This window comes from Gossypium hirsutum, chromosome D05, assembly GCF_007990345.1.
Source record: "Gossypium hirsutum isolate 1008001.06 chromosome D05, Gossypium_hirsutum_v2.1, whole genome shotgun sequence".
NCBI classification, from domain to species: domain Eukaryota; kingdom Viridiplantae; phylum Streptophyta; class Magnoliopsida; order Malvales; family Malvaceae; genus Gossypium; species Gossypium hirsutum.
Genome location: NC_053441.1, coordinates 42,968,463 through 42,992,796, shown reverse-complemented (window position 1 = coordinate 42,992,796; position 24,334 = coordinate 42,968,463). Strand labels below are relative to the sequence as shown.

The following is a 24,334-nucleotide window of genomic DNA, read 5'->3' as shown; positions in this document are numbered from 1 at the left end:
GACTTAGTTGGCTTATCTACTAGTTAGTGGCGTCAACCTTTGATCTTTGCAACCCGAACTTATCACTTTCAACCAAAGAGTGGCGTTCAACTATACCGAGGTTCCTATCTTCAATAGGTAGCGGGTCGAGGTTAATTCTTTCTATTTCACTACCGAACCATCTTAGAAACATATAGGAAACGGGTCAACACTCAACTGCATTTAGTGTTGGTTCTTTCTTGTTTTTAAGCCAATCATTCCATATACCCTTAAAACTAAATCATCACCTATCCAAATTCGTTATTTCTTTCTTAGCCGAAATACCTTACAAATCACTTTCTTTAATCTCAATTGAACCTCAAATAACTTCGTTGATCAAGTAGAACGAATTGACTCAAGGAGAACGAAACTTCATCGTTTGGACGATCGGGCAACAAAAGCGATTCAACTCATTAAAACCGAGTCTAGTTCGCATCATTTGGTATCAGAGCTGGTTAAAACGAGGAGTTTGGACGTTCGAAAAGAGCCGGAGTAAGTAGATTCGTGAAAAAAAAATTAAAAAAATTGAAAAAAATCAAAGAAAAGAAATTGAAAAAAAATTGTATACGGTCTAGGTGCGGACGAAAGGAACGTGAAAGATCCGTAAAAAAAAGAGTCTGGAGACACTTCAACAAAATTTTTTCCAAAATCACATTCTACACTCCTTAATATCCCTCTTGGTGAAATTTCACGCTATTAAAAAAAATTCTTCTTTTCCAATTAGTGAAACCATTTTTTTACGCCACATCGTAAAACCTTTCTTTCTTTCGAGCCTACCCTAAACCATACGACTTTCCTTTGCAAACCCTTTGAAGCCGACCCTCTAAACTAAAGATCAAGCCCTACCAAGTCTTATACGAAATTATAAGAGAAGAAATGAGAGGAAAAAGGCACGAGTGTGTGAGCATATTCGAGAGGAGGTAAAAGCCAAAAGATTGTAAACACGAGCGTGAGTGTCGTTCTTTCTTTCTTTTCTGAGTGATCGTGAGTCTTTGTGATACGGGGTTACACACGGACCAAGATCGAGTTGCCAAGTCACGAGAAACTCCTACAAAAGATCCTAGACGAACAGATCTGAAATCAAAAACAAAGATTAAGATTAAACCGAATCAGATTTGAATTTAAATCCCCAAATTCAATTAAAGGAGCAGCAAGAAACAAAGAAATAGAATAGATGAATCAAACAAAATTGGAAGTATAGAAAGATTGCGAATCGGTCAACAAATTGATTCGGCCAAGAATGCCCAATTTCCAGCAATCAATTGATTCCCAAATTGAAAGAAATCCAATCGGCCAAACCCTAGGAATTGGGGATTTTTGGGTTCGAATGGGTGCTACCAATAGGAGAACAACTTAAACGATGAGATCTTGAGTTTAATCAATGCTGGAAAACAAACAAGAATAGAAAAATATTAGATGAGAAATCGGCACAAGTATAAGCAAAGAAAAGTAAAGAAAGAAATCGAAAACAGCAAAAATTAAAGGATAAGTCCTAAATCCTTGAAATCCCGAAAGATTTCACAAATCTCTTCAAATGGCTCTAATCTCCCCTCCAAAGAATATCGATGGCAAGAAGAAGGTTGAAGATGGCTCCCACAATCAAAAGATTGTTAAAACAACTTCTAAAGAAAACTCAAGAGAGAATTCTTGGAGAAAACCCCAAAGAAAATTCTGCACTCAACAAATCTGAAATTTGATAGAAAAATAATAATAAGATGTTTACAAAGGGTGGCTGGCCAATGCTTATATAAGCCTCCAACAAATCCTAATCTAATTAGAAAACTTAAAAAATTTAAACTTAATTAAAAAAACAAAGGAAAATCTGGCCATGCATCCTATTGGGCTGTTTTGGGCCGAATTTAACATGTGATATTCCTAAAACTTAAAAATTAACTTAAACAACTAAAATGTTTACAAATTGGGCCCTTTGATATTTTGGCCTAATTTTCAACTAAATATGTATGGATTTCTTGATTGGGCTGGGAATTTGCTTATTGGGCCTCGCCTTTAAGAATTTGGGCTTGTGATCCATCTCCTACCGAAATTGGGTCATTAACGCTTGTAATGGAGATCCAACGCGCTTTGGCTGCAAGATTCGGTTTCTTGGACCAAGATTTCCAAGATTTGAAATCTTGATTTTCTTGATTCTTGAAATCGCTCCGAACAGCAAAATTAGGCCAAGATTCGATTTCTTGATTTTCTTGAAAACAAGCAAGTGAATCTTGATTTTCTTGATTTGAGCCCATCACCTTCTTAAGCTTGGGTTGGGCCTTTGTGACTCGTATCACTTTGTGGTGAGGAATCTTTATTATGTCTCAAAATCCTGAGCAAAACGTGGCAGAAAGGACCGAAAGACAACTGATAAGAAATGTCGGAGGAGGAGTTCCCGATTTAGGTCAACAAGCCCTCTTAAGGGTATTCCAACGAATGCTTCGAACTGAACTTGAATCTATTAATGAGAGACTCGATCGAGTGGAAGGAGGACCAACACGAGAAGGAACCCCTGAAGGATCGAGACGAGGGCGAGGGCGAGCAAGACCTTTCATGGATGATCCCTACGAGCCAAGCGAGGTGGAAAGCGACCAAGCGTCGAATCAAAGCGAGAGACGACGAGGTCAAAGGAATAGTGGTCTTAGAGATCGAGGCCAAGTTGATGATGATTTAAAAAGTATTAAGCTATCCATTCCTCCCTTTCATGGGAAATCTGATCCGGAAGCTTATCTAGAATGGGAGAGAAAAATCGAGATGGTCTTCGAGTGTCACAATTACTTGGAGAGCAAAAAGGTGAAATTGGCGGCAATCAAGTTCTCCGATTACGCAATGATATGGTGGGATCAACTTACCACAAGTCGAAGAAGGAACGGGGAGCGGCCAATCTCAACTTGGACCGAAATGAAGGCCGTAATGCGTAAGAGATTTATGCCTTCTTATTATTATCATGAACTTTATCAAAAGTTGCAGAATCTTACGCAAGGAAATCGAAGCGTGGAGGACTACTTTAAAGATATGGAGATCGCCATGATACGTGCAAACGTGGATGAAGATCGCGAAGCAACCATGGCTTGATTTTTGGCCGGACTTAATCGTGATATAGCCAATGTGGTGGAGCTTCAACACTACATTGACATTGTTGATATGGTGCATGTTGCTATCAAAGTTGAAAAGCAATTGAAAAGAAAAAGTTCTAGCCGAACCTTTCCTAGCACCAACAATCTTCAAAGGTGGAACCAAGGCACGAGTAAGAAAGACTTCTCTAATCGCACTAAAGATCACCCTTTGTCTTCTAAGGTGAGTAAACCTGTTGGTGAAACAAGCAAAGGCAAAGAAGTTGCTATACCGAATCGATCACGAGAAATAAAGTGTTTTAAGTGCTTAGGGAGGGGCCACATTGCGAGTCAATGCCCTAACCAAACCAACATGATTGTGCGGGCTAATGGAGAAATTGAATCGGAAGAAGAAGATGACGAAGAACCCGATGAAATGGCCGAAAAGGAGGAAGAGGATGAACTTGAATACACCGTTGATGGTGAAATTCTCGTTATTAAACGAATCCTTAGTCTTCAAAGTGTTGAAAATGAACAACAAAGGGAGAACATTTTTCATACACGTTGCCATGTGCAAGGCAAGGTTTGTAGCTTGATCGTGGATGGCGGAAGTTGTACAAATGTGGCCAGCACTTTAATGGTTGAAAAACTCGGCTTGCCAACAACTAAGCACCCTCAACCTTACAAACTTCAATGGCTTAATGATGGAGGGGAGTTGAAGGTAACTAAGCAAGTTTTGGTGCCGTTCACTATCGGAAAATATTCCGATGAAGTTCTATGCGACGTAGTACCCATGCACGCTGGTCATATGTTATTGGGTCGTCCATGGCAATTTGATTGCAAAGTCATTCATGATGGTTTCACAAACCGCTACACCTTCAAATACGATGGGAAAAATGTAACTTTGGTTCCCATGACGCCGAGGCAAGTTTATGAAGATCAATTGAAACTAAGAGAGAGTGTAGAGAAATTTCGAGAAAATGTACAAAAAGAAAAGAATGAAAAAGAGAGTGAAAACATATTGAGAAGAAAAAAGAAAAACAAATGAAAAATGTGAGAGAAAAAAATAAATCGATTGACAAAAAAAAGAGAGAGGAAGAAGAGCAAAAGAAGATGAGTGTTTATGCAAGAGAGAGTGATTTTAGGAAATCTTATTTGACGCAGCAATCGGTTCTTGTACTTATATACAAGGAAACTCTTTTGACTACTAACGAGTTGGATCCAAATTTGCCCTCTTCGATTGTTTCTCTTTTGCAGGAATTCGAGGACGTGTTTCCGGAAGACATTCCTAATGGGTTACCGCCCATTCGAGGAATAGAACATCAAATTGATTTCATTCCCGGAGCCTCTATTCCCAATCGTCTAGCTTATCGTACAAATCCCGGAGAGACCAAAGAACTGCAAAAACAAGTCAATGAACTTATAGAGAAGGGATATATACGAGAAAGTCTTAGTCCATGCGTCGTACTAGTTTTATTGGTGCCAAAGAAGGATGGAACATGGCGTATGTGCGTAGATTGTCGTGCGGTGAATAAGATCACTATTAAGTATCGACATCCAATACCGTGACTCGATGATATGTTGGATGAATTGAGTGGTGCTCGATTGTTTTCTAAAATTGATCTAAAGAGCGGATACCTCCAAATTCGGATGCGTGAAGGGGACGAGTGGAAAACCGCTTTTAAGACGAAGCATGGGCTCTACGAGTGGCTGGTTATGCCATTCGGGCTTACCAATGCGCCCAGCACTTTCATGCGCTTGATGAACCATGTTCTTCGTTCTTTTATCGGAAAATTTTGCGTTGTCTATTTTGATGATATACTTATCTATAGCAAATCCTTAGATGACCATTTGTTGCATTTAAAATCTGTTTTGGATGTGCTTAGAAAAGAATCTTTGTTTGCTAATCTTAAGAAATGTACTTTTTGTACGTACTAACAAGGTTATTTTCTTAGGATTCGTGGTCGGCTCGGAAGGACTAGAGGTTGATCAAGAAAAGGTGAAAGCCATTCGAGAGTGGCCTAGACCCACGAGCATTAGCCAAGTGAGGAGCTTCCACGGATTGGCAAGCTTCTATCGACGATTTGTTCCAAATTTTAGCACCTTGGCAGCACCTTTAACTAGTGTGATCAAAAAGTCTTCTGCTTTCTATTGGAATGAGGAACAAGAAAAATCTTTTATTGCCATTAAATCATGTTTAACTAATGCTCCATTACTTGTGTTGCCTGATTTTGCTAAAATGTTTGAAGTTGAATGTGATGCATCAGGTGTCGGAATTGGAGCCGTTTTAACACAAGATGGAAGGCCCGTGGCATACTTTAGTGAGAAGTTAAATGGAGCCGTTCTCAACTATCCGACGTACGACAAGGAAATGTATGCTTTAATTCGAGCTCTCGAGACATGGCAGCACTACTTATGGCCAAAAGAGTTTGTCATACACTCGGATCATGAGGCGTTGAAACATATTAAGGGACAAGCAAAGTTGAACAAACGCACGCCAAATGGGTAGAGTTTTTAGAATCGTTTCCTTATATCATTAAATATAAGAAAGGTAAGGAAAATGTTGTGGCTGACGCGTTATCTCGACGATATACTTTGCTATCATATTTGGATTCAAAATTGCTTGGATTTGCCTTTTTGAAGGAATTGTATGATGGTGATATTGATTTTGGTGATATTTATAAATCCTGTGAAAACAAAGCTGTTGATAAGTATTTCAGGTTTGATGGTTTCCTTTTTCGTGAAAGTAAGCTTTGTGTGCCACAAGGTTCAATAAGGAAATTGTTGGTGAACGAGGCACATGATGGCGGACTCATGGGCCATTTCGGGGTGGCTAAGACGTTGTCAACCCTCCATGAGCATTTCTTTTGGCCTGGGATGAGAAAAGATGTTGAGCGGGTCTGTAGTCAATGTATAACTTGCAAGAAGGCCAAGTCCAAAATCAATCCACATGGACTCTACAAACCATTGCCCATATTGATACGAACTCGTCTCGTGATGTTTTGAGTCGTATGTGTTGCCCAATCGTGAATTGAGTAAGGATGGATTCGTTTCGGTTTTAAAATGAAACAAAATAGAGATAATGGCTTCAAACAAAGGTAATAAACAAAATAAAGAGGAAACAATAACAAATTAATTGGCTAAGACCGAAAATGAGCCAACAATAACGAATTATTGACCCGAATCTCAAAATGGTCTTTAGGTGTTTTTCAGTTAAAGGAATCAGGAAAGGAACCTTGACCCACTATCAACTATGATAGGAACCAAAGGCATATTGAACGCCACACCAAAGGTGATAAGTTTAGCAACAAAGAAAAGATGGACGGCACAAGCAATGCCTGATAAGTCAAATCAATTCCGAAAGAACAAAGAGAATTGGATAGCTCACAATTCAAATATTTCATCTATATTCAGCAAAAAAGTTCCTCTCTCTATGGCTGATTACATCTATTTATAATGCTAAAACAAGGTAACCGAATGGTCAAAAACATCCACTTAATGTGACATAAAAACTGATGTCTTTTCTTATTCTTTGAACCAAATAACTCCTTCCATAAAATCAGTGTAATTCAGCTGATTTGAATGTCTTTAATGGCTTAGAAAATGACTCTTGATGATGTGATCCGGCTCGGTTGATTGAGTCGATTCACTTGATTGCCCGATCGTCAACGAGAAGTTTGTTCGATTTTGTAGATAGATGGAGTTAGATGATTTTTTTATAGCGGAAGTTGAGAAAATGGGTTCAAAAGATGGTTTGGATAGATGTTTGATAGGCTCGGTGAAATAAAGAAATATTGTTTATAATTTAATAGTTAAAATGGAATGGAAAAATAGAACTCAAGCGAAGAACGATTCAATACTATATGAAGTATTGGCCCGGGACTTATATTGCTTAAGGTGGGTTTAATGGATTGTCGAAGATGGACCTTGACCCGTTACCTATAGAAAGGTAGGAACCAAAGGTATAAAAAGGTGGATGAACGCCACACCAGGATGGTGATAAGTTCAAGAAGTCGGGTTGACGCCACTAGCGAGCTAGATAAGTCAGAACGAGACTCGTACGAAATAGGATAGGAGGAAACCTCACAATCAAGTTTTCAATAATCAAATTCTGTAACCTTTTACAATAAACAAAATAAACTATTTATAGGCTCTCTAATGCCTATTAAAATTCAGCTACTAATGTGTTCACACAACAATTAAAAATGTTCACACTTCAAGCATTAAATCTCTGTTCATGGATAGTGTAAGTTCATGCATGGTTGAATAATCATGTTTCTTTCCAAAACCCATTCATGCATGCTTAACCAATAAGAAAGCTTCCTTGTTCCATGAATGTGCATCTTCAATTCATATCCAACCCCTCTTGGACGAATGCTAGGTGCATGGGTAATGCATCTCTCTTAATTAAAGCTTTAATGATGGGCTGGTTCATGAATGGAAGCATGTACCTTGTAAATTCGTTCTCCCCTTTGTACATGCACATTATACATTCAATGTGATGAATTAAGGTAATATTCCCTCCCTTTGGACGTTCATGAATCCACCCATACATGTATAGGAGCTGATTGGTCAAATTGAGGTGTGAATGGCTTAGATGCTGCCTTGGGAATACGATCGGCCAAGCTTGTGCTTTAAGTTGCTGGACACCTTTTGGCCAAATAGGTGCCTTGGGGAGCCAAATGGATCAGCCACCATTCATTGAAAGAGGCCTGGACTCGGTTTCTAAAATTTCCTTACCTCGCTTACCTTCGGGATCATGTAGTGTGATTTCATCTTTGCTTAAGTTGATCGTATGAAAGCGTCTTTCGTTTGAGAGGTATTGAAGTTGAAAGTTATCTTTCGATCTTTCGGGAACCTGAAAAGTAGCAACACAAGAAAAATTCATATCTTGGTTAGTGGAAACATTCCTCACTACCCTTTCCACGTCTTTTTCTTTTGTTTCTTTTTCTAATTCATTTTCTCTTCTTTCTTCAATTTCTTTTTCACTCTCAATCTCTTTTTGCTCTTTTTCATTCTCTTTTCTTTTTCCTCACTTGTTTTAACAGAATTTTTCAGTTTGATTTGGTCCTCATGGACTTGTTCCAGAGTGAGCGGCACTAAGGTGAGTTTCTTTCCTTGATGCTTGAAAGAATACCTATTGGTACGACCATCGTGAGTGACTTTTCGATCCAGTTGCCACGGTTCTCCTAGCAACAAATGGCAGGCTTGAATAGGCATTACGTCGCACACAACTTCATCTTGATACTTACCGATAGAAAAGGCGATGCGCACTTGTTGAGTGACCCTAAATTGGCCTTCGTTGCTAAGCCCTTGTAGTTGATAAGGTTGTGGATGCTTGGTAGTGGTTAAGCAAAGCTTTTCCACCATCGTCGTGCTGGCTATGTTCGAGCAACTTTCACCATCAATAATAACTCTACAAAGCTTACCTTGTACGTGGCAGCGAGTATGAAAGAGATGTTCTCGTTGCTGCTCGCTCTTTGGTTTTGCCAAAGATGATTGTCCATGATCATGACAATCATCATCCATTCTAGGGGCACGTTGAGGGTTGCACCTATGGGGCTGGTTATCCCTATCTTCCTTAATTGGATCTCGATATTGATGTTTTTGATTCACTCGTACCTCATTCAAAGTAGTATTCAATGCTTGAAGTGTAGCATTTATTTGTGTGATTGCAGCAGTATGTCTGTCTAACTGTTGTTGGACTTTCATAAGTGCATCATTATTATCACCTTTAGACATCTTCAAAACCTGTAAAAAATAAACACTGAACACTCAAAAATAAAAGTTAGCAAACCTCACCATTAATCACTCAAAAAGAAAAATCAAATTCTCAATGAGGTCGAATTCAATCTTGTGAGTTCTTTATCAGAGTTTATATCAACCAATTAGAGAGTGTGAACCAAACTACCAAAGAATCCTAATTTGCACTAGGATGCCAAAAACTGACGAGACACCAATTGATTCGTGTTGCACCGAGGAAGAATTGGGCACACGTTTAAATCCTACTAACACAAAAAACAAGAAGGTGTTAGATATTGTAAAGGGAGAATAAAAAGCAAACAAATGAAAACCTACGGCTAAGAATCAATAAAAATTGTTGAAAACAGAAAACCCGAAAAACTGCGGAGTAACTTGACAACTTCATTCGAGGTGTTCCCGATCTCAAAAATCACAAAATTAAATCTGGAATGTCTTCAAATATTGAATTTTTGATCTGGAAAATTTGGGCACCAAATTCAACCCGCTGAATATTTTTTTAATTTTTTATTGGATTTCGTATTTTTTCAATTTTTTGACTTTTTCAACTTATTTTTTGCAGGAAATATTTTTGTATATTCAATAACAGTGCCAAAAATATGTATGTAAAATTTCAGATCAATAAGAAAACGTTTACCCACTCAAATGAATTTTTTTTCGAAAATTTTTCTGGGTAAAACTGCTGTTTGTAATTTAAAAAATAGAGATCAGTTTAGAAATCAACCAAGAACACCCAAAACGCCCAAAATCTGATACCAAATGACACGGGGTTGCGCGCGGACCAAGATTGAGTTGCCAAGTCACGAGAAACTCCTACGAAAACCCTAAACAATTAGATCTGAAACGAAACAGAAAATTAAAAGATTAGATTTTTGAATTTTCAGATCTGAAATAAAATCCCCAAATCAGCAAAGAATCAAATTGAGAATAGAAATAAGTGTTAGGGTTCTTGAAACCCTCAAGGAGATTGTGATTCTGCCCAATTGAACACCAAGATAGTTTTCCCCAAATTTCGACAATCTAATTTCACCCAAAAAGAGTATGGAAAAACCCTAGAAATTGGGGATTTTTGGGCTGATTCCTTAAGATAGAAAAAGGCTGAAAACACAATAAGAACAGAAAATAGATTAGATAATGATTCAGCACAAGTAGAAATAAAGAAAGAATTGACAGTAAGAAATTAAAAGATAAGTCCTAAGAAGCCTTGAAATCTCGAAAGATCTCACAACTCCCTTCAAACGGCTCTAATCTCCCCTCCAAAGAATATCAATGGCAAGAAGAAGGTTTAAGATGGCTCCCACAATCAAAAATATTGTTAAAACAACTTCTAAAGAAAACTCAAGAGAGAAATCTTGGAGAAAACTCAAAGAAAATTCTACTCTCAACAAATCTGAAATTTTAATAATAATGATAAGTGTTTAACAAGGTGGACAGCCATGCCTTTAAATAGGCCTTATAACTAGTCCTAATCTAATTAGAAAACTAAAATAAAACTCCTAATTATTTTAATATGGAAATTCGGCCAAGGGTCTTTTATTTGGGACTCTTGGACTGAATATAAAAATTTAAACTAAGTAAAATAAATAAATAAATAAATAAATAAAAATAAAACTTTACAACTTGGGCCACTTTGACAATTTGGCCTGATTTTCAACTAAGTATGGGTGGATTTCTTGATTGGGCTTGGAATCTTCTTATTGGGCCTTGCCCTCAAGAATTTGGGCTTTTGTGACTCGTATCAACATGTCATTAGTTTGTCTTAATTTTTACAGCTTATTAATATGTTTTATGCATTTTTAATGAGTCAAATTTCATTACATGTTTTAATGTGTCTTATCCAAACTAAATTATATGTGCAGATTTTTAGTGCTGAATTAATGTGTTTAACTTGTCAAAGTTTTATTTTAATTATGTTCAGCTAATATTACATTAATTTGAGCTCATTCATGTTTTATGTAGGTTGGCCGAATGTGGATGGAGCATTTAAGCTTGGTGCATGCACAATAGATTCAATGAACCTGGAGATACATGCATCAAATTGGTGAGCTGAATTTGGCATTCCTAGGTGACTATTCAGTCAAGAGAGCTAATGTTTCCAACTCCAAAGCTGTCAATTAATCCTTTCACATTTGCTGGATGCATATTGGCTTTTCGGTTCCATGTGTTCACACTCCATGACTCTTCAATGTTGAGCTTTCACACTTGAATTGGCTGTTCATTACCCTCTTAATTGCTGGTCACTTTTCAGCCAAAAGTTGCAACATAAATGAGCTAATTTATGCCCATTGGCCGAACCTAGCTATCCATGCATCATCCAAGTTTTTTTCAAGTCCAATGCTTCATCTAGAAGGTGTCTAATGGAGTTCCATGTTCAGCCGAATCTAGCTAGTTCATTTAAGTGATTCATTTGCTTAATTTTTAAGGAATGTAAGTGACCATTCGGCTAGCTTAGGTGTTGCTTATAAATAGCTGAAATTTTACTTTGTAAAGGACTTTTGACATTTTTAAGTAACGAATTGCTGCCAAATTTGTGAGGCATTTTCTCTCAAATTTCATTCGGGACCCGTAAGACTTATCTAGCTTCTAGTGGCGTCTTTCCGAGTCTTTCTTTCGAACTTATCACTCCCTAAACCCGAGTGTGGCGTTCACCTTTGATACCTTTGGTTCATACTTTACTAAGTATCGGGTCAAGGTCCTTATCAACCATTTCCAACTCAATTTGGTCCTATAAGTTTCGGGTCGACACTTTTCTTTAGTGTTGGTTCACTCTTGACCTTTTTGAACCCTTACCATTTCGTACCAAATCCCTTACCATTTCGTACCAATTCCCAAATACCAAAACGTACCAAAACCAAATACCATTTCTTAATTAATCCTAAACCGAACTCGACCATTCTAGTCATACCATTTCGACTTAAACCAAATCCATATCCAACTTTGCACGGACTTACTTTACTTCTTTGAACTCAAATATATTCTATCTTCTTCTGGTCTAATATACTTCTTCGTTTACGATCGAGAACTAAACGACTCGGGTTCAACTACTAAACCGAGGTCGTATCACTTGATTCTGTTAAACAAAAATAAACAACATTCTCCACAATCAAAAATTTGATTTTTTCTTAACAAGCCAACAAGATTCACACGTCTCGTTTTCAAACTTAGTGACAAAGCATCATACAAGCAACGATTGTTTACTTGGTCATTCAAACAAAATTAACAATGCTTGCCTTCTCTCAAAGATGAACCAGAATAGCGAACTCCAGGGTTGAACACACGATATTGTTCACTCGTTCCAAAATGCAGTGTGAATTTCTTAATTACCAACAATTCACACAAGTGGAACAAAAAGAATTTGAGCATGCATATGTTCAAACATTCATACATCATAAATCTCATTCAAATAGACTTGTTCAAACATGGGGAATTTACGCAAAAAAATAGAAAATTCAAATTATCACCACACACAAGTAGACTAGGCGTTTCACATGCCAACTTTTTATCACAAGAGTTCGAAATTTGTTTGTGCGGATTTATTCGTACTTCAGTAAAATTCTTGCCAATACCATACTCATCAATAGGAAAACACTTCTTACCACTATGGAAGGTGTAATCACCATCATTCAGAATATGATAATCAAACAAATCGAACTTTGTATGTGAATAATCTTTATCGCACACTATCACACTTTGTTCATGCTGATCTAATCGAACGCCTTCAATAAAATTGCCAGCAACAAACTTATCATAGAAAAAACTTTTCAAAGCACTAGTTGAAACAAAATCATAAATAATAGATGAACGAAAATTAACCAATTCAATGGGAAAAACCCTTTCACAAAAACAATTTTCAGTAATCTTGTCATAAACATGTGAGTAAACGAGTTGAAACTCGCTCAATAAGGAACCCTTACCTTTCTTACCATTGGAAATGTGACAATCATTTTTATCTTCCAACTTACCTCTTTCAATCAATTGAAAACGTCTCTCGGTGGAAAGGTAATGAAGTTGGAACCAATCCGTGGATGGAATCTTGCAAACCGGAAACAAAGAAAAATCACAAGGTAATTTCGAAAGGGGGTTAGCAAAAAAATTCCTCTCTTTTTTGTGATTACTCCCTTCACTCGTTTCTTTTACAGACTCTCTTTCTTTTTCACTTGATTTCTTTTCAAGCTCTCTTTCAATTTCTTTTTTCGCTTTTTCTTTTTCAATTTTCTTTTCTTCATTTTCTTTTTCTCTCACTTTTTCGATTTTTTTTCTTTTGCAATTTCTTTTTCTTCTTCGTTTTCTTTTTGTTTTCTTTCAATTTCTTTTTCAATCTCTTTCTCCTTTTCTTGCTCAATGGATTGCTTCATTTTGAATTGGTCTTCTTGCACTTGTTCCGGTGTGAGCGGCGCTAAAGTGATTTTCCTTCCTTGATGCTTGAAGGAATACCTATTGGTACGTTCATCGTGAATGACCCTGCGATCCGATTGCCATGGTTCTCCTAGCAACAAATGGCAGACTTGAATAGGCACAACATCACAAAGGACTTCGTCTTGGTATCTTCCGATGGAAAATGCAACACGCACTTGTTGAGTAACTTCAAATTTGCCTTCAACACCAAGTCCTTGCAGTTGATAGGGTCGTGGATGCTTGGTAGTGGCCAATCCAAGTTTTTTTACCGTTCGAATACTAGCCATGTTTGACCTACTTCCACCATCAATAATGAGGCAACAAACTTTATCGTGGACACGACAACGCGTGTGAAACATATCTTCACATTGTGGTTCATTTTCCAATCTTTGAAGGATTGCACTAACCTTGATGTCAACGATAGTAGATGTCAAATCTTCTTTATCTTTGTCCAATTGTCGAAATTCAGATCGCATTATCCTTTGCATTTCTTGTCTCCACATTTGGAATTCAAATTCAGAAAATTCTTCAGACATGCTTCAACAAAATATTAGAAAACAAAAGTTAAATTAGAAAGAAAAATAATTCTCACCACCAATCTCTCAAGTTCGCTCAAAAAGAAAAATTCACTCACTCGTGTTTGAACTCTCTTTTAGGCTTTTTTTTCGAATGAACTCACCCTCTCTTGCCTTTTACCACTCGACCTCGTCTCACAAATTCGTAATTCGTCTCGATAGACTTAATTTGTTGCTTGAGGGTCGGTTTCAAAATGGGTTACAAGGGATAATGTCGGGTGTAGGGTAGGCTGAATAAAGAAGAAAATTGGTTTAAAGTGTGGCGTTGGGATGGGTAAATAATGGTAGGAAGGGAAACTTGATGATCGGAGTAAATAAGAGAAGAAAATAAAAACTCGCAAGACTTTTCACTTTTTTTTAAACTTGATTTTTTTGCTCACCTTTTTTATTTTCTTTTTTTTTGCTCGATTTTTTTTCACTTTTTTTTTGAATTTTTTTTTCAATCAAATTTTTTTTCGATTTTTTTTGATTTTTTTTGTTACTCCTATAGAATAGTAAGCTAAATACAAGGGAAAAAAATTAAATTACAACTCAAATTTTTTTTTGATTTTTTTTCACGGTTCGAATCTACTTGCGGCCTTATTACGAACGTCGGCGCTCCTCGTTTTAGTAGCTCTGATACCAAATGATGTGATCCGGCTCGGTTGATTGAGTCGATTCACTTGATTGCCCGATCGTCGACGAGAAGTTTGTTCGATTTTGTAGATAGATGGAGTTAGATAATTTTTTATAGCGGAAGTTGAGAAAATGGGTTCAAAAGATGGTTTGGATAGATGTTTGATAGGCTCGGTGAAATAAAGAAATATTGTTTATAATTTAATAGTTAAAATGGAATGGAAAAATAGAACTCAAGCGAAGAACGATTCAATACTATATGAAGTATTGGCCCGGGACTTATATTACTTAAGGTGGGTTTAATGGATTGTCGAAGATGGACCTTGACCCGTTACCTATAGAAAGGTAGGAACCAAAGGTATAAAAAGGTGGATGAACGCCACACCAGGATGGTGATAAGTTCAAGAAGTCGGGTTGACGCCACTAGCGAGCTAGATAAGTCAGAACGAGACTCGTACGAAATAGGATAGGAGGAAACCTCACAATCAAGTTTTCAATAATCAAATTCTGTAACCTTTTACAATAAACAAAATAAACTATTTATAGGCTCTCTAATGCCTATTAAAATTCAGCTACTAATGTGTTCACACAACAATTAAAAATGTTCACACTTCAAGCATTAAATCTCTGTTCATGGATAGTGTAAGTTCATGCATGGTTGAATAATCATGTTTCTTTCCAAAACCCGTTCATGCATGCTTAACCAATAAGAAAGCTTCCTTGTTCCATGAATGTGCATCGTCAATTCATATCCAACCCCTCTTGGACGAATGCTAGGTGCATGGGTAATGCATCTCTCTTAATTAAAGCTTTAATGATGGGCTGGTTCATGAATGGAAGCATGTACCTTGTAAATTCGTTCTCCCCTTTGTACATGCACATTATACATTCAATGTGATGAATTAAGGTAATATTCCCTCCCTTTGGACGTTCATGAATCCACCCATACATGTATAGGAGCTGATTGGTCAAATTGAGGTGTGAATGGCTTAGATGCTGCCTTGGGAATACGATCGGCCAAGCTTGTGCTTTAAGTTGCTGGACACCTTTTGGCCAAATAGGTGCCTTGGGGAGCCAAATGGATCAGCCACCATTCATTGAAAGAGGCCTTACATGCACCGTCCCATACATTGAACCTATCATGCATGAACCTTGTTTAATTACTCTCCAAATTCAACTCACCTACAAAAACACATGAACCAAAATTAAATCACATAAAATTCAGCTGAACAAACATTAATATAATTTAGACACACTAATTAAACATAAATTAAATTAGACAAATTTAATAAAGTCTTAACAAGACATATTAAATTCGGCCAAGACACATTTAAAACATGTAATAAGTCAAAACATAATTATGAGCTGTAGTAATTTAAGCTAAATTAATAAATTACTTAATTTATTCAGACATTAAAATAAATGAGTTGAAATAAACTTAAGCCAAGCTCAAACGAGCTAAAGTAAGCTAAATTGAGCTCAAACGAGCTAAATTAAGCTCATGTGAGCTAATTCGAGCTGGGAAAAACTAAGATTGAGCTTGTTGAGCTGAGATTGAGCTTCATCTTGCACTTGGGGCCCTCGTGTTTAGGCCAATCATGATAGCAACGAGTGGTGCCACAACATGATGCGATTGAGATCACATCACTTGAGTTGTCCTTGGCTAGTTGAATAGACACCATCTCTTAACCAGCTCCTTAATGACATTCAAAGGCTTGATTAATTTCTCTCGAAAGCTCCAAAAATGGCTGGAAGTGGAAGAGTTGCTGCTGAATTTTAAAGGGCATAAAATGCTCTTTAAAAACTCCTTTAATGATTTTTAAGCTCCCTTTATTACAGCCCCTTTAATTGTAACTCAAAAGAACTTGAACAGCCACTTAATTAAATGTGTAACAGCCTTGAATTGTAACCACTATAAGCTAAAAAGTCACCTATAATAAACACATTAAAATGAGTTTATTAAACAAATGAAAACACTTATTAATCATAACAAACATTAAACTTACTTAAATAAATGAACTAAAACATATATGCAATAATTATTCCAGCAACTAGTTTAATTAAAGAAGCATAATTTAAAAAAACTTAATTTATGCATCAATAAATAATCCTAGGAACTAGATCAATTAAGAACAACACTTATTAAATAAAGTTTAACAAAAACACTTATTAATTAAAACTAAGATGAGTTGAATAAATGTCCAGCAACTCATTTATTAAACTAAGATGCTTAAATGCATGGTTTTGAAATGCAAATTTAACTAACATGAAAGTTACATAATTAAACTAACTTGACTTAATTTAATGATGCAAACTTAACTAACATGAAAGTTACATAATGCATGACTTTATTAAATGCAGAACACATATTAATGATGTGCAAACTATGACATAATTAAAAACACAAACTAAAATAACTAAAAATTAATGAATCAAAGTCCTTATTTTCCAGCAGCCAAATTGACAAACTAAAATTAAAAACTTCATTTTGCACTTGGGCCCCTCGAGTTTGGACCAATCTCGGTAGCGTCGAGTTGTGTCGTAACATGATGCGACCGGGATCGCATCACATATCTGACGCACCATGGGTTGATCTTTCAATGGATTTCGTCCTAGGACTACCAAGGACCAAAACGGGGAAGGACTCTATCTTTGTTGTTGTAGATAGATTTTCCAAAATGTCACATTTTATAGCTTGTTCTAAAACTGACGATGCTGTCCATATTGCTAATTTGTTCTTTAAAGAGGTTGTACGACTTCATGGAGTTCCGAAAACCATCGTATCCAATCGAGACACAAAGTTCCTAAGTCATTTTTGGAGAACTCTATGGGGAAGGTTAGGAACGAAGCTGCTGTTTTCAACAACATGTCATCCTCAAACGGATGGACAAACGGAGGTTGTGAATCGCGTACTTTCAACCTTATTGCGAGCAATTATTCGAAAGAACCTCAAAGCGTGGGAAGATTGTCTACCGCATCTGGAATTTGCTTACAACAGATCCGTCCATTCTGCCACTAGACATTCACCATTCGAGGTTGTGTATGGGTTCAACCCCTTAACTCCGTTAGACTTGCTTCCTTTGCCCAATGATCAGCTTGTCCATTCTGATGCTAAGAGAAAAGTCGAATATGTAAAGCAACTTCATCAAAGGGTGAAGGCCAACATCGAAGCTCGAACCGAACAATATATGCGTTCAGCAAATAAAGGAAGAAAGCAAATAGTGTTCGAACCCGGATACTGGGTTTGGGTTCACATGAGAAAAGAACATTTTTCGGCACAACGAAGGTCAAAGCTGCTACCAAGAGGAGACGGACTGATACGAGTCACAAAAGCCCAAATTCTTGAAGGCGAGGCCCAATAAGCAAATTCCCAGCCCAATCAAGAAATCCATCCATACTTAGTTGAAAATCAGGCCAAATTGTCAAAGTGGCCCAAGTTGTAAAGTTTTATTTTTATTTTTATTTATTTATTTATTTATTTACTTAGTTTAAATTTTTATGTCAATATTCAGTTCAAGAGTCCCAGATAAAATGACCTTTGACCGAATTTCCATATTAAAATAATTAGGAGTTTTTTTTATTTTAGTTTTCTAATTAGATTAGGACTAGTTATAAGGCCTATTTAAAGGCATGGCTGTCCACCTTGTTAGACACTTATCATTATTATTAAAATTTCAGATTTGTTGAGAGCAGAATTTTCTTTGAGTTTTCTCCAAGATTTTTCTCTTGAGTTTTCTTTAGAAGTTGTTTTAACAATCTTGTGATTGTGGGAGCCATCTTCAACCTTCTTCTTGCCATTGATATTCTTTGGAGGGGAGATTAGAGCCGTTTGAAGGGAGTTGTGAGATCTTTCGAGATTTCAAGGCTTCTTAGGACTTATCTTTTAATTTCTTACTGTCAATTCTTTCTTTATTTCTACTTGTGCTGAATCATTATCTAATCTATTTTCTGTTCTTATTGTGTTTTCAGCCTTTTTCTATCTCAAGGAATCAGCCCAAAAATCCCCAATTTCTAGGGTTTTTCCATACTCTTTTTGGGTGAAATTAGATTGTCGAAATTTGGGGAAAACTATCTTGGTGTTCAATTGGGCAGAATCACAATCTCCTTGAGGGTTTCAAGAACCCTAACACTTATTTCTATTCTCAATTTGATTCTTTGCTGATTTGGGGATTTTATTTCAGATCTGAAAATTCAAAAATCTAATCTTTTAATTTTCTGTTTCGTTTCAGATCTAATTGTTTAGGGTTTTCGTAGGAGTTTCTCGTGACTTGGCAACTCGATCTTGGTCCGTGCGCAACCCCGTATCATTTGGTATCAGATTTTGGGCGTTTTGGGTGTTCTTGGTTGATTTCTAAACTGATCTCTATTTTTTAAAGTATAAACAGCAGTTTTACCCAGAAAAATTGTTCAAAAAATTCATTTGAGTGGGTAAACGTTGTCCGATTGATCTGAAATTTTACATACATGTTTTTGGCACTGTGATTGAATATAAAAAAATTATTCCCGCAAAAAAATCAGTCAAAAAGTCAAAAAAATCAAAAAAGACGAAATTCAATAAAAATTTAAAAAAAAGATTCAGCGGGTTGAATTTGGTGCCCAAAATTTCCAGATCAAAAATTCAATATATAAGGACACTCCAGATTTAATTTCGTGATTTTTGGAGATCGGGAACACCTCGAACGAAGTTGTCAAGTTACTCTACAGTTTTTCGGGTTTTCTGTTTTCAGCAATTTTTATTGATTCTTAGCTGTAGGTTTTCATTTGTTTACCTTTATTCTTCCTTTACGTTATCTAACACCTTCTTGGTTCTTGTGTTAGTAGGATTTAAACGTGTGCACAACTTCTTCCTCGGTGCAACACGAATCAATTGGTGTCTCGTCAGTTTTTGGCATCCTAGTGCAAATTAGGATTCTTTGGTAGTTTGGTTCACACTCTCTAATTGGTTGATATCAACTCTGATAAAGAACTCACAAGATTGAATTTGACCTCATTGAGAATTTGATTTTTTCTTTTTGAATGATTAACGGTGAGGTTTGATAACTTTTATTTTTGAGTGTTGAGTGTTTTGCAGGTTTTAAAAAAAATGTTTACAGGTGATAATAATAGTGACATATTTAAAAAATTCCAACAACAGCTGGATGAACAGGCTGCTGCTCTTCGAGGCTTGACTGCTACCATCAATGAGGTACGATTGAATCAAGAACCTCAATATCGATATCCAATCAAGGAAGATAGGGATAACCAGCCCCATAGGCGCGACCCTCGACGTGTCCATAGAATGGATGATGATTTTCATGATCGTGAGCAACCTTCTTTGGCAAAACCAAAGAGTGAGCAGCAACGAGAACATCTCTTTCATACTCGCTGCCATGTACAAGGGAAGCTTTGTAAAGTTATTATTGATGGTGAAAGTTGCACGAACGTAGCCAGCACGACGATGGTGGAAAAGCTTTGCTTAACCACTACCAAGCATCCACAACCTTATCAACTACAAGAGCTTAGCAACGAAGGCCGATTTAAGGTCACTCAACAAGTGCGCATCGCCTTTTCTATCGGTAAGTATCAAGACGAAGTTGCATGCGACGTAATGCCTATTCAAGCCTGCCATTTGTTGCTAGGAGAACCATGGCAACTGGATCGAAAAGTCACTCACGATGGTCGTACCAATAGGTATTCTTTCAAGCATCAAGGAAAGAAACTCACCTTAGTGCCGCTCACTCCGGAACAAGTCCATGAGGACCAAATCAAACTGAAAAATTCTGTTAAAACAAGTGAGGAAAAAGAAAAAGAGAATAAAAAAGAGCAAAAAGAGATTGAGAGTGAAAAAGAAATTGAAGAAAGAAGAGAAAATGAATTAGAAAAAGAAACAAAAGAAAAAGACGTGGAAAGGGTAGTGAGGAATGTTTCCACTAACCAAGATATGAATTTTTCTTGTGTTGCTACTTTTTAGGTTCCCGAAAGATCGAAAGATAACTTTCAACTTCAATACCTCTCAAATGAAAGACGCTTTCATACGATCAACTTAGGCAAAGATGAAATCACACTACATGATCCCGAAGGTAAGCGAGGTAAGGAAATTTTAGAAACCGAGTCCAGTGCAGATTTGAAAATTATTGATAAAACTTTTGGTGACTTAGTTCTTAAAAGATCCCCTCATTTTGATCCGATTAATTGTTACTCTTCGATTGTGGTTGATAAAGTCATTACGAAAAGAAGCGTGATTTGTTATTCTCTTGATTTACCTTGTGTAAAATCCTCAAATTTGTCCAAATCTGTTTTGGAGAATAAGGTAACGAAATTTTCCAAATTTGTTTTCAATTTATATTCGTGCCTTAAACAGTTTATGTGGTTGTACATGAAGTTTGAGTTCCATTTGACAAAGGTTAACTCAACAACGGAGATTCGACTACACTATGCCCCCGATGAGCGAAGGTTTGTTTTAAATGAAAAAGGTAAAATCGACCCTTATTCTTCTGCTTATCGAGGTAAGATGCTTGAAACCTTTGAAACACTTTTGTACTCCTCGGATAGTGATAAAGATCGTGTTGATGAACACTTAGATCGAAACGTGCTTGACTGTCCTATTTTATTTATTGATGATCTATCTGTTTTGATGGTTGATAAAAAGATTCTTGTTTTTGATAATGCATGTGTGAGTGAATCTATAGACCGTCGATTAATGCATGGTATGATTATGCAACTCTGTGAACCATGTGAATCTTTTCAAATACCTACTTGTGACGATTATGTTTACCATTTGATTTATTACTCGCAATTTATTCATGGTTTGTGGGAACAATGTGAGACGACTGAATGCCTTAAAACATGTCCATCTTTGTTTCAAATATTTGACGAGGCAGTGGTGAGTAAATTAGATTGTTTGCATGGTAATCTGAATCTGTCCATTCACATGCGTTATACCTGTTCTGTTATGCTTATGATTGGACTACAAGCTTGTTTCCGTTGCTATTTACTATCTCATGGCTATTCTTTTCAGTGGACTCAATTGCCGTTATACCTGTTCTGTTCTGTTCTGTTATACTTGTTCCCGTTCGATAGAGGAAAGTCGAGTTCATTTGATTTTTCAGATTCGAGGACGAATCTTTTTGAGGAAGGGGGGAATGATACGAGTCACAAAAGCCCAAATTCTTGAAGGCGAGGCCCAATAAGCAAATTCCCAGCCCAATCAAGAAATCCATCCATACTTACTTGAAAATCAGGCCAAATTGTCAAAGTGGCCCAAGTTGTAAAGTTTTATTTTTATTTTTATTTATTTATTTATTTATTTACTTAGTTTAAATTTTTATGTCAATATTCAGTCCAAGAGTCCCAGATAAAATGACCTTTGACCGAATTTCCATATTAAAATAATTAGGAGTTTTTTTTATTTTAGTTTTCTAATTAGATTAGGACTAGTTATAAGGCCTATTTAAAGGCATGGCTGTCCACCTTGTTAGACACTTATCATTATTATTAAAATTTCAGATTTGTTGAGAGCAGAATTTTCTTTGAGTTTTCTCCAAGATTTTTCTCTTGAGTTTTCTTTAGAAGTTGTTTTAACAATCTTGTGATTGTGGGAGCCATCTTCAACCTTCTTCTTGCCATTGATATTCTTTGGAGGGGAGATTAGAGCCGTTTGAAGGGAGTTGTGAGATCTTTCGAGATTTCAAGGCTTCTTAGGACTTATCTTTTAATTTCTTACTGTCAATTCTTTCTTTATTTCTACTTGTGCTGAATCATTATCTAATCTATTTTCTGTTCTTATTGTGTTTTCAGCCTTTTTCTATCTTAAGGAATCAGCCCAAAAATCCCCAATTTCTAAGGTTTTTCCATACTCTTTTTGGGTGAAATTAGATTGTCGAAATTTGGGGAAAACTATCTTGGTGTTCAATTGGGCAGAATCACAATCTCCTTGAGGGTTTCAAGAACCCTAACACTTATTTCTATTCTCAATTTGATTCTTTGCTGATTTGGGGATTTTATTTTAGATCTGAAAATTCAAAAATCTAATCTTTTAATTTTCTGTTTCGTTTCAGATCTAATTGTTTAGGGTTTTCGTAGGAGTTTCTCGTGACTTGGCAACTCGATCTTGGTCCGCGCGCAACCCCGTATCACGGACCCTTTCAAGTGTTGGAACGAATTAATAAGAACTCTTACAAGCTTGATCTCCTAGGTGATTACAATATTAGCGCAAGCTTTAACGTGGCTGATTTATCTCCCTTTGATGTAGGTAGCGATTTGGGGACAAATCGCCTCGAAGAGGGAGGGAATGATGCAATCGAGCCCCATGAGCTATCAAGTGCAAACGATGTCTCCCTCGAGCTGCCCAAAGGACCTATTACCCGAGCTAGGGCTAAAAAGTTTAAAGACGCAATTTCAGCTTTGGTTGATCGGGTTTGGGGTGAATCCGTGGCCGGTCTATTTGAAAGCTCATGGACCAACAAGATGAGCAAATCGTGCACCTTACTTAAAGCTCTTCAAGTTTAATTTTTAGCTCAATGAGCTTGTTTTAGTTCATTCGTCTCATCTTAGACTTATTTGACTTTACATTTATTTTTGCTGGAATAGTTATTTAATTTGTCATAAGTCCAAGTATTTAAGTTATTAATTCTGGTCAAATAATAATTAGATATTATTAAATATGTCCTAATTAGTTCAAGTGTTTTTAAATATGTCCTAAACTAATACATGATTAAATGTGCAGATTTTTACAAGTATTTGCTGCCGAATTTAATTTGTTTTATACATGATTAATTTGCTATTTTAATTTGGTGCAGGAATTTACCTTGGACGGCAAAGGTGCATGCATCTTAGATTCATTGCATTTGGCTGATTCATGCATGGCAACCCAAATGAATGTTCAGCCGAATGTTCCATTTTCTTTTAAACATCTACATGCAGCTCATTTTAAGTGTTCACATGAGGGACTATTCAGCTGATGATGTTCACACACATTTGACTCTTCAAAATTGACTTTTCACACTTGGTGGCTGTCCATCAACCCTCTTCAATGTTCCTATCTTTTCAGCCAACAAGTGCCAATTTAAGGAGTCATTTAAAGGCCTAGCCGAATCTAGACATGGCCATTTGACTACTAGTGCATTCATCTCTACAAGGTTCATTTGCTTAATGCCTAAGTTGCCTATTGGAGCTCCCATTCAGCCGAATCTTTCTAGGGACTTAATTCTGGATCTTTCTTGATTTTTCTTAGCTATTAAGCATGACTATTCGGCTAGCTTATGCAATACTATAAATATTTGCTTGTTAATTTGTAAAAGGACTTTTGCCATTTTGATTATTGAATTAAGTATTTTGTGAGGAATTCTTCTCTCAATTTCGTCCAAAGACTTAGTTGGCTTATCTACTAGTTAGTGGCGTCAACCTTTGATCTTTGCAACCCGAACTTATCACTTTCAACCAAAGTCTGGCGTTCAACTATACAGAGGTTCCTATCTTCAATAGGTAGCGGGTCGAGGTTAATTCTTTCTATTTCACTACCGAACCATCTTAGAAACATATAGGAAAAGGGTCAACACTCAACTACATTTAGTGTTGGTTCTTTCTTGTTTTTAAGCCAATCATTCCATATACCCTTAAAACCGAATCATCACCTATCCAAGTTCGTTATTTCTTTCTTAGCCAAAATACCTTACAAATCACTTTCTTTAATCTCAATTGAACCTCAAATAACTTCATTGATCAAGTAGAATGAATTGACTCAAGAAGAACGAAACTTCATCGTTTGGACAATCGGGCAACAAAAGCGATTCAACTCATTAAAACCGAGTCTAGTTCGCATCACTTTCATAAGTGTTTCGATTCTTGATTAAATCTTGCTAATTTTTGTGTGCCTATTCCAGATCTTGAAATTTCCAGATTTAATCTCATTATTGTTTTAATTTCAGATCTGTTCGTTAGAGCTTTCGT

General features: G+C 36.6%; 1 protein-coding gene across 1 annotated transcript; it reads left to right on the top strand.

The window, feature by feature from the left end:
• Window positions 1-3,153: 3,153 nt before the first annotated feature.
• Window positions 3,154-22,894, top strand: LOC107943518 (uncharacterized). Its single transcript, XM_041092713.1, has 5 exons — window positions 3,154-4,044; window positions 4,320-4,566; window positions 5,018-5,514; window positions 5,706-5,973; window positions 22,638-22,894. Exons 1-5 carry the CDS (start codon window positions 3,154-3,156, stop codon window positions 22,892-22,894), a joined length of 2,160 nt encoding a protein of 719 aa, XP_040948647.1.
• Window positions 22,895-24,334: the final 1,440 nt, after the last annotated feature.

Excerpts from the sequence above, each read along its gene's own strand:
- LOC107943518 (XM_041092713.1), top strand. The coding sequence starts at position 3,154 with ATGGTGCATGTTGCTATCAAAGTTGAAAAGCAATTGAAAAGAAAAAGT. Across the intron at positions 4,045-4,319 it reads TAGAGAAATTTCGAGAAAAT|GAATTCGAGGACGTGTTTCC; the intron begins GTACAAAAAGAA and ends TCTCTTTTGCAG. Across the intron at positions 5,974-22,637 it reads TGAGCGGGTCTGTAGTCAAT|GTAGCGATTTGGGGACAAAT; the intron begins GTATAACTTGCA and ends CCTTTGATGTAG.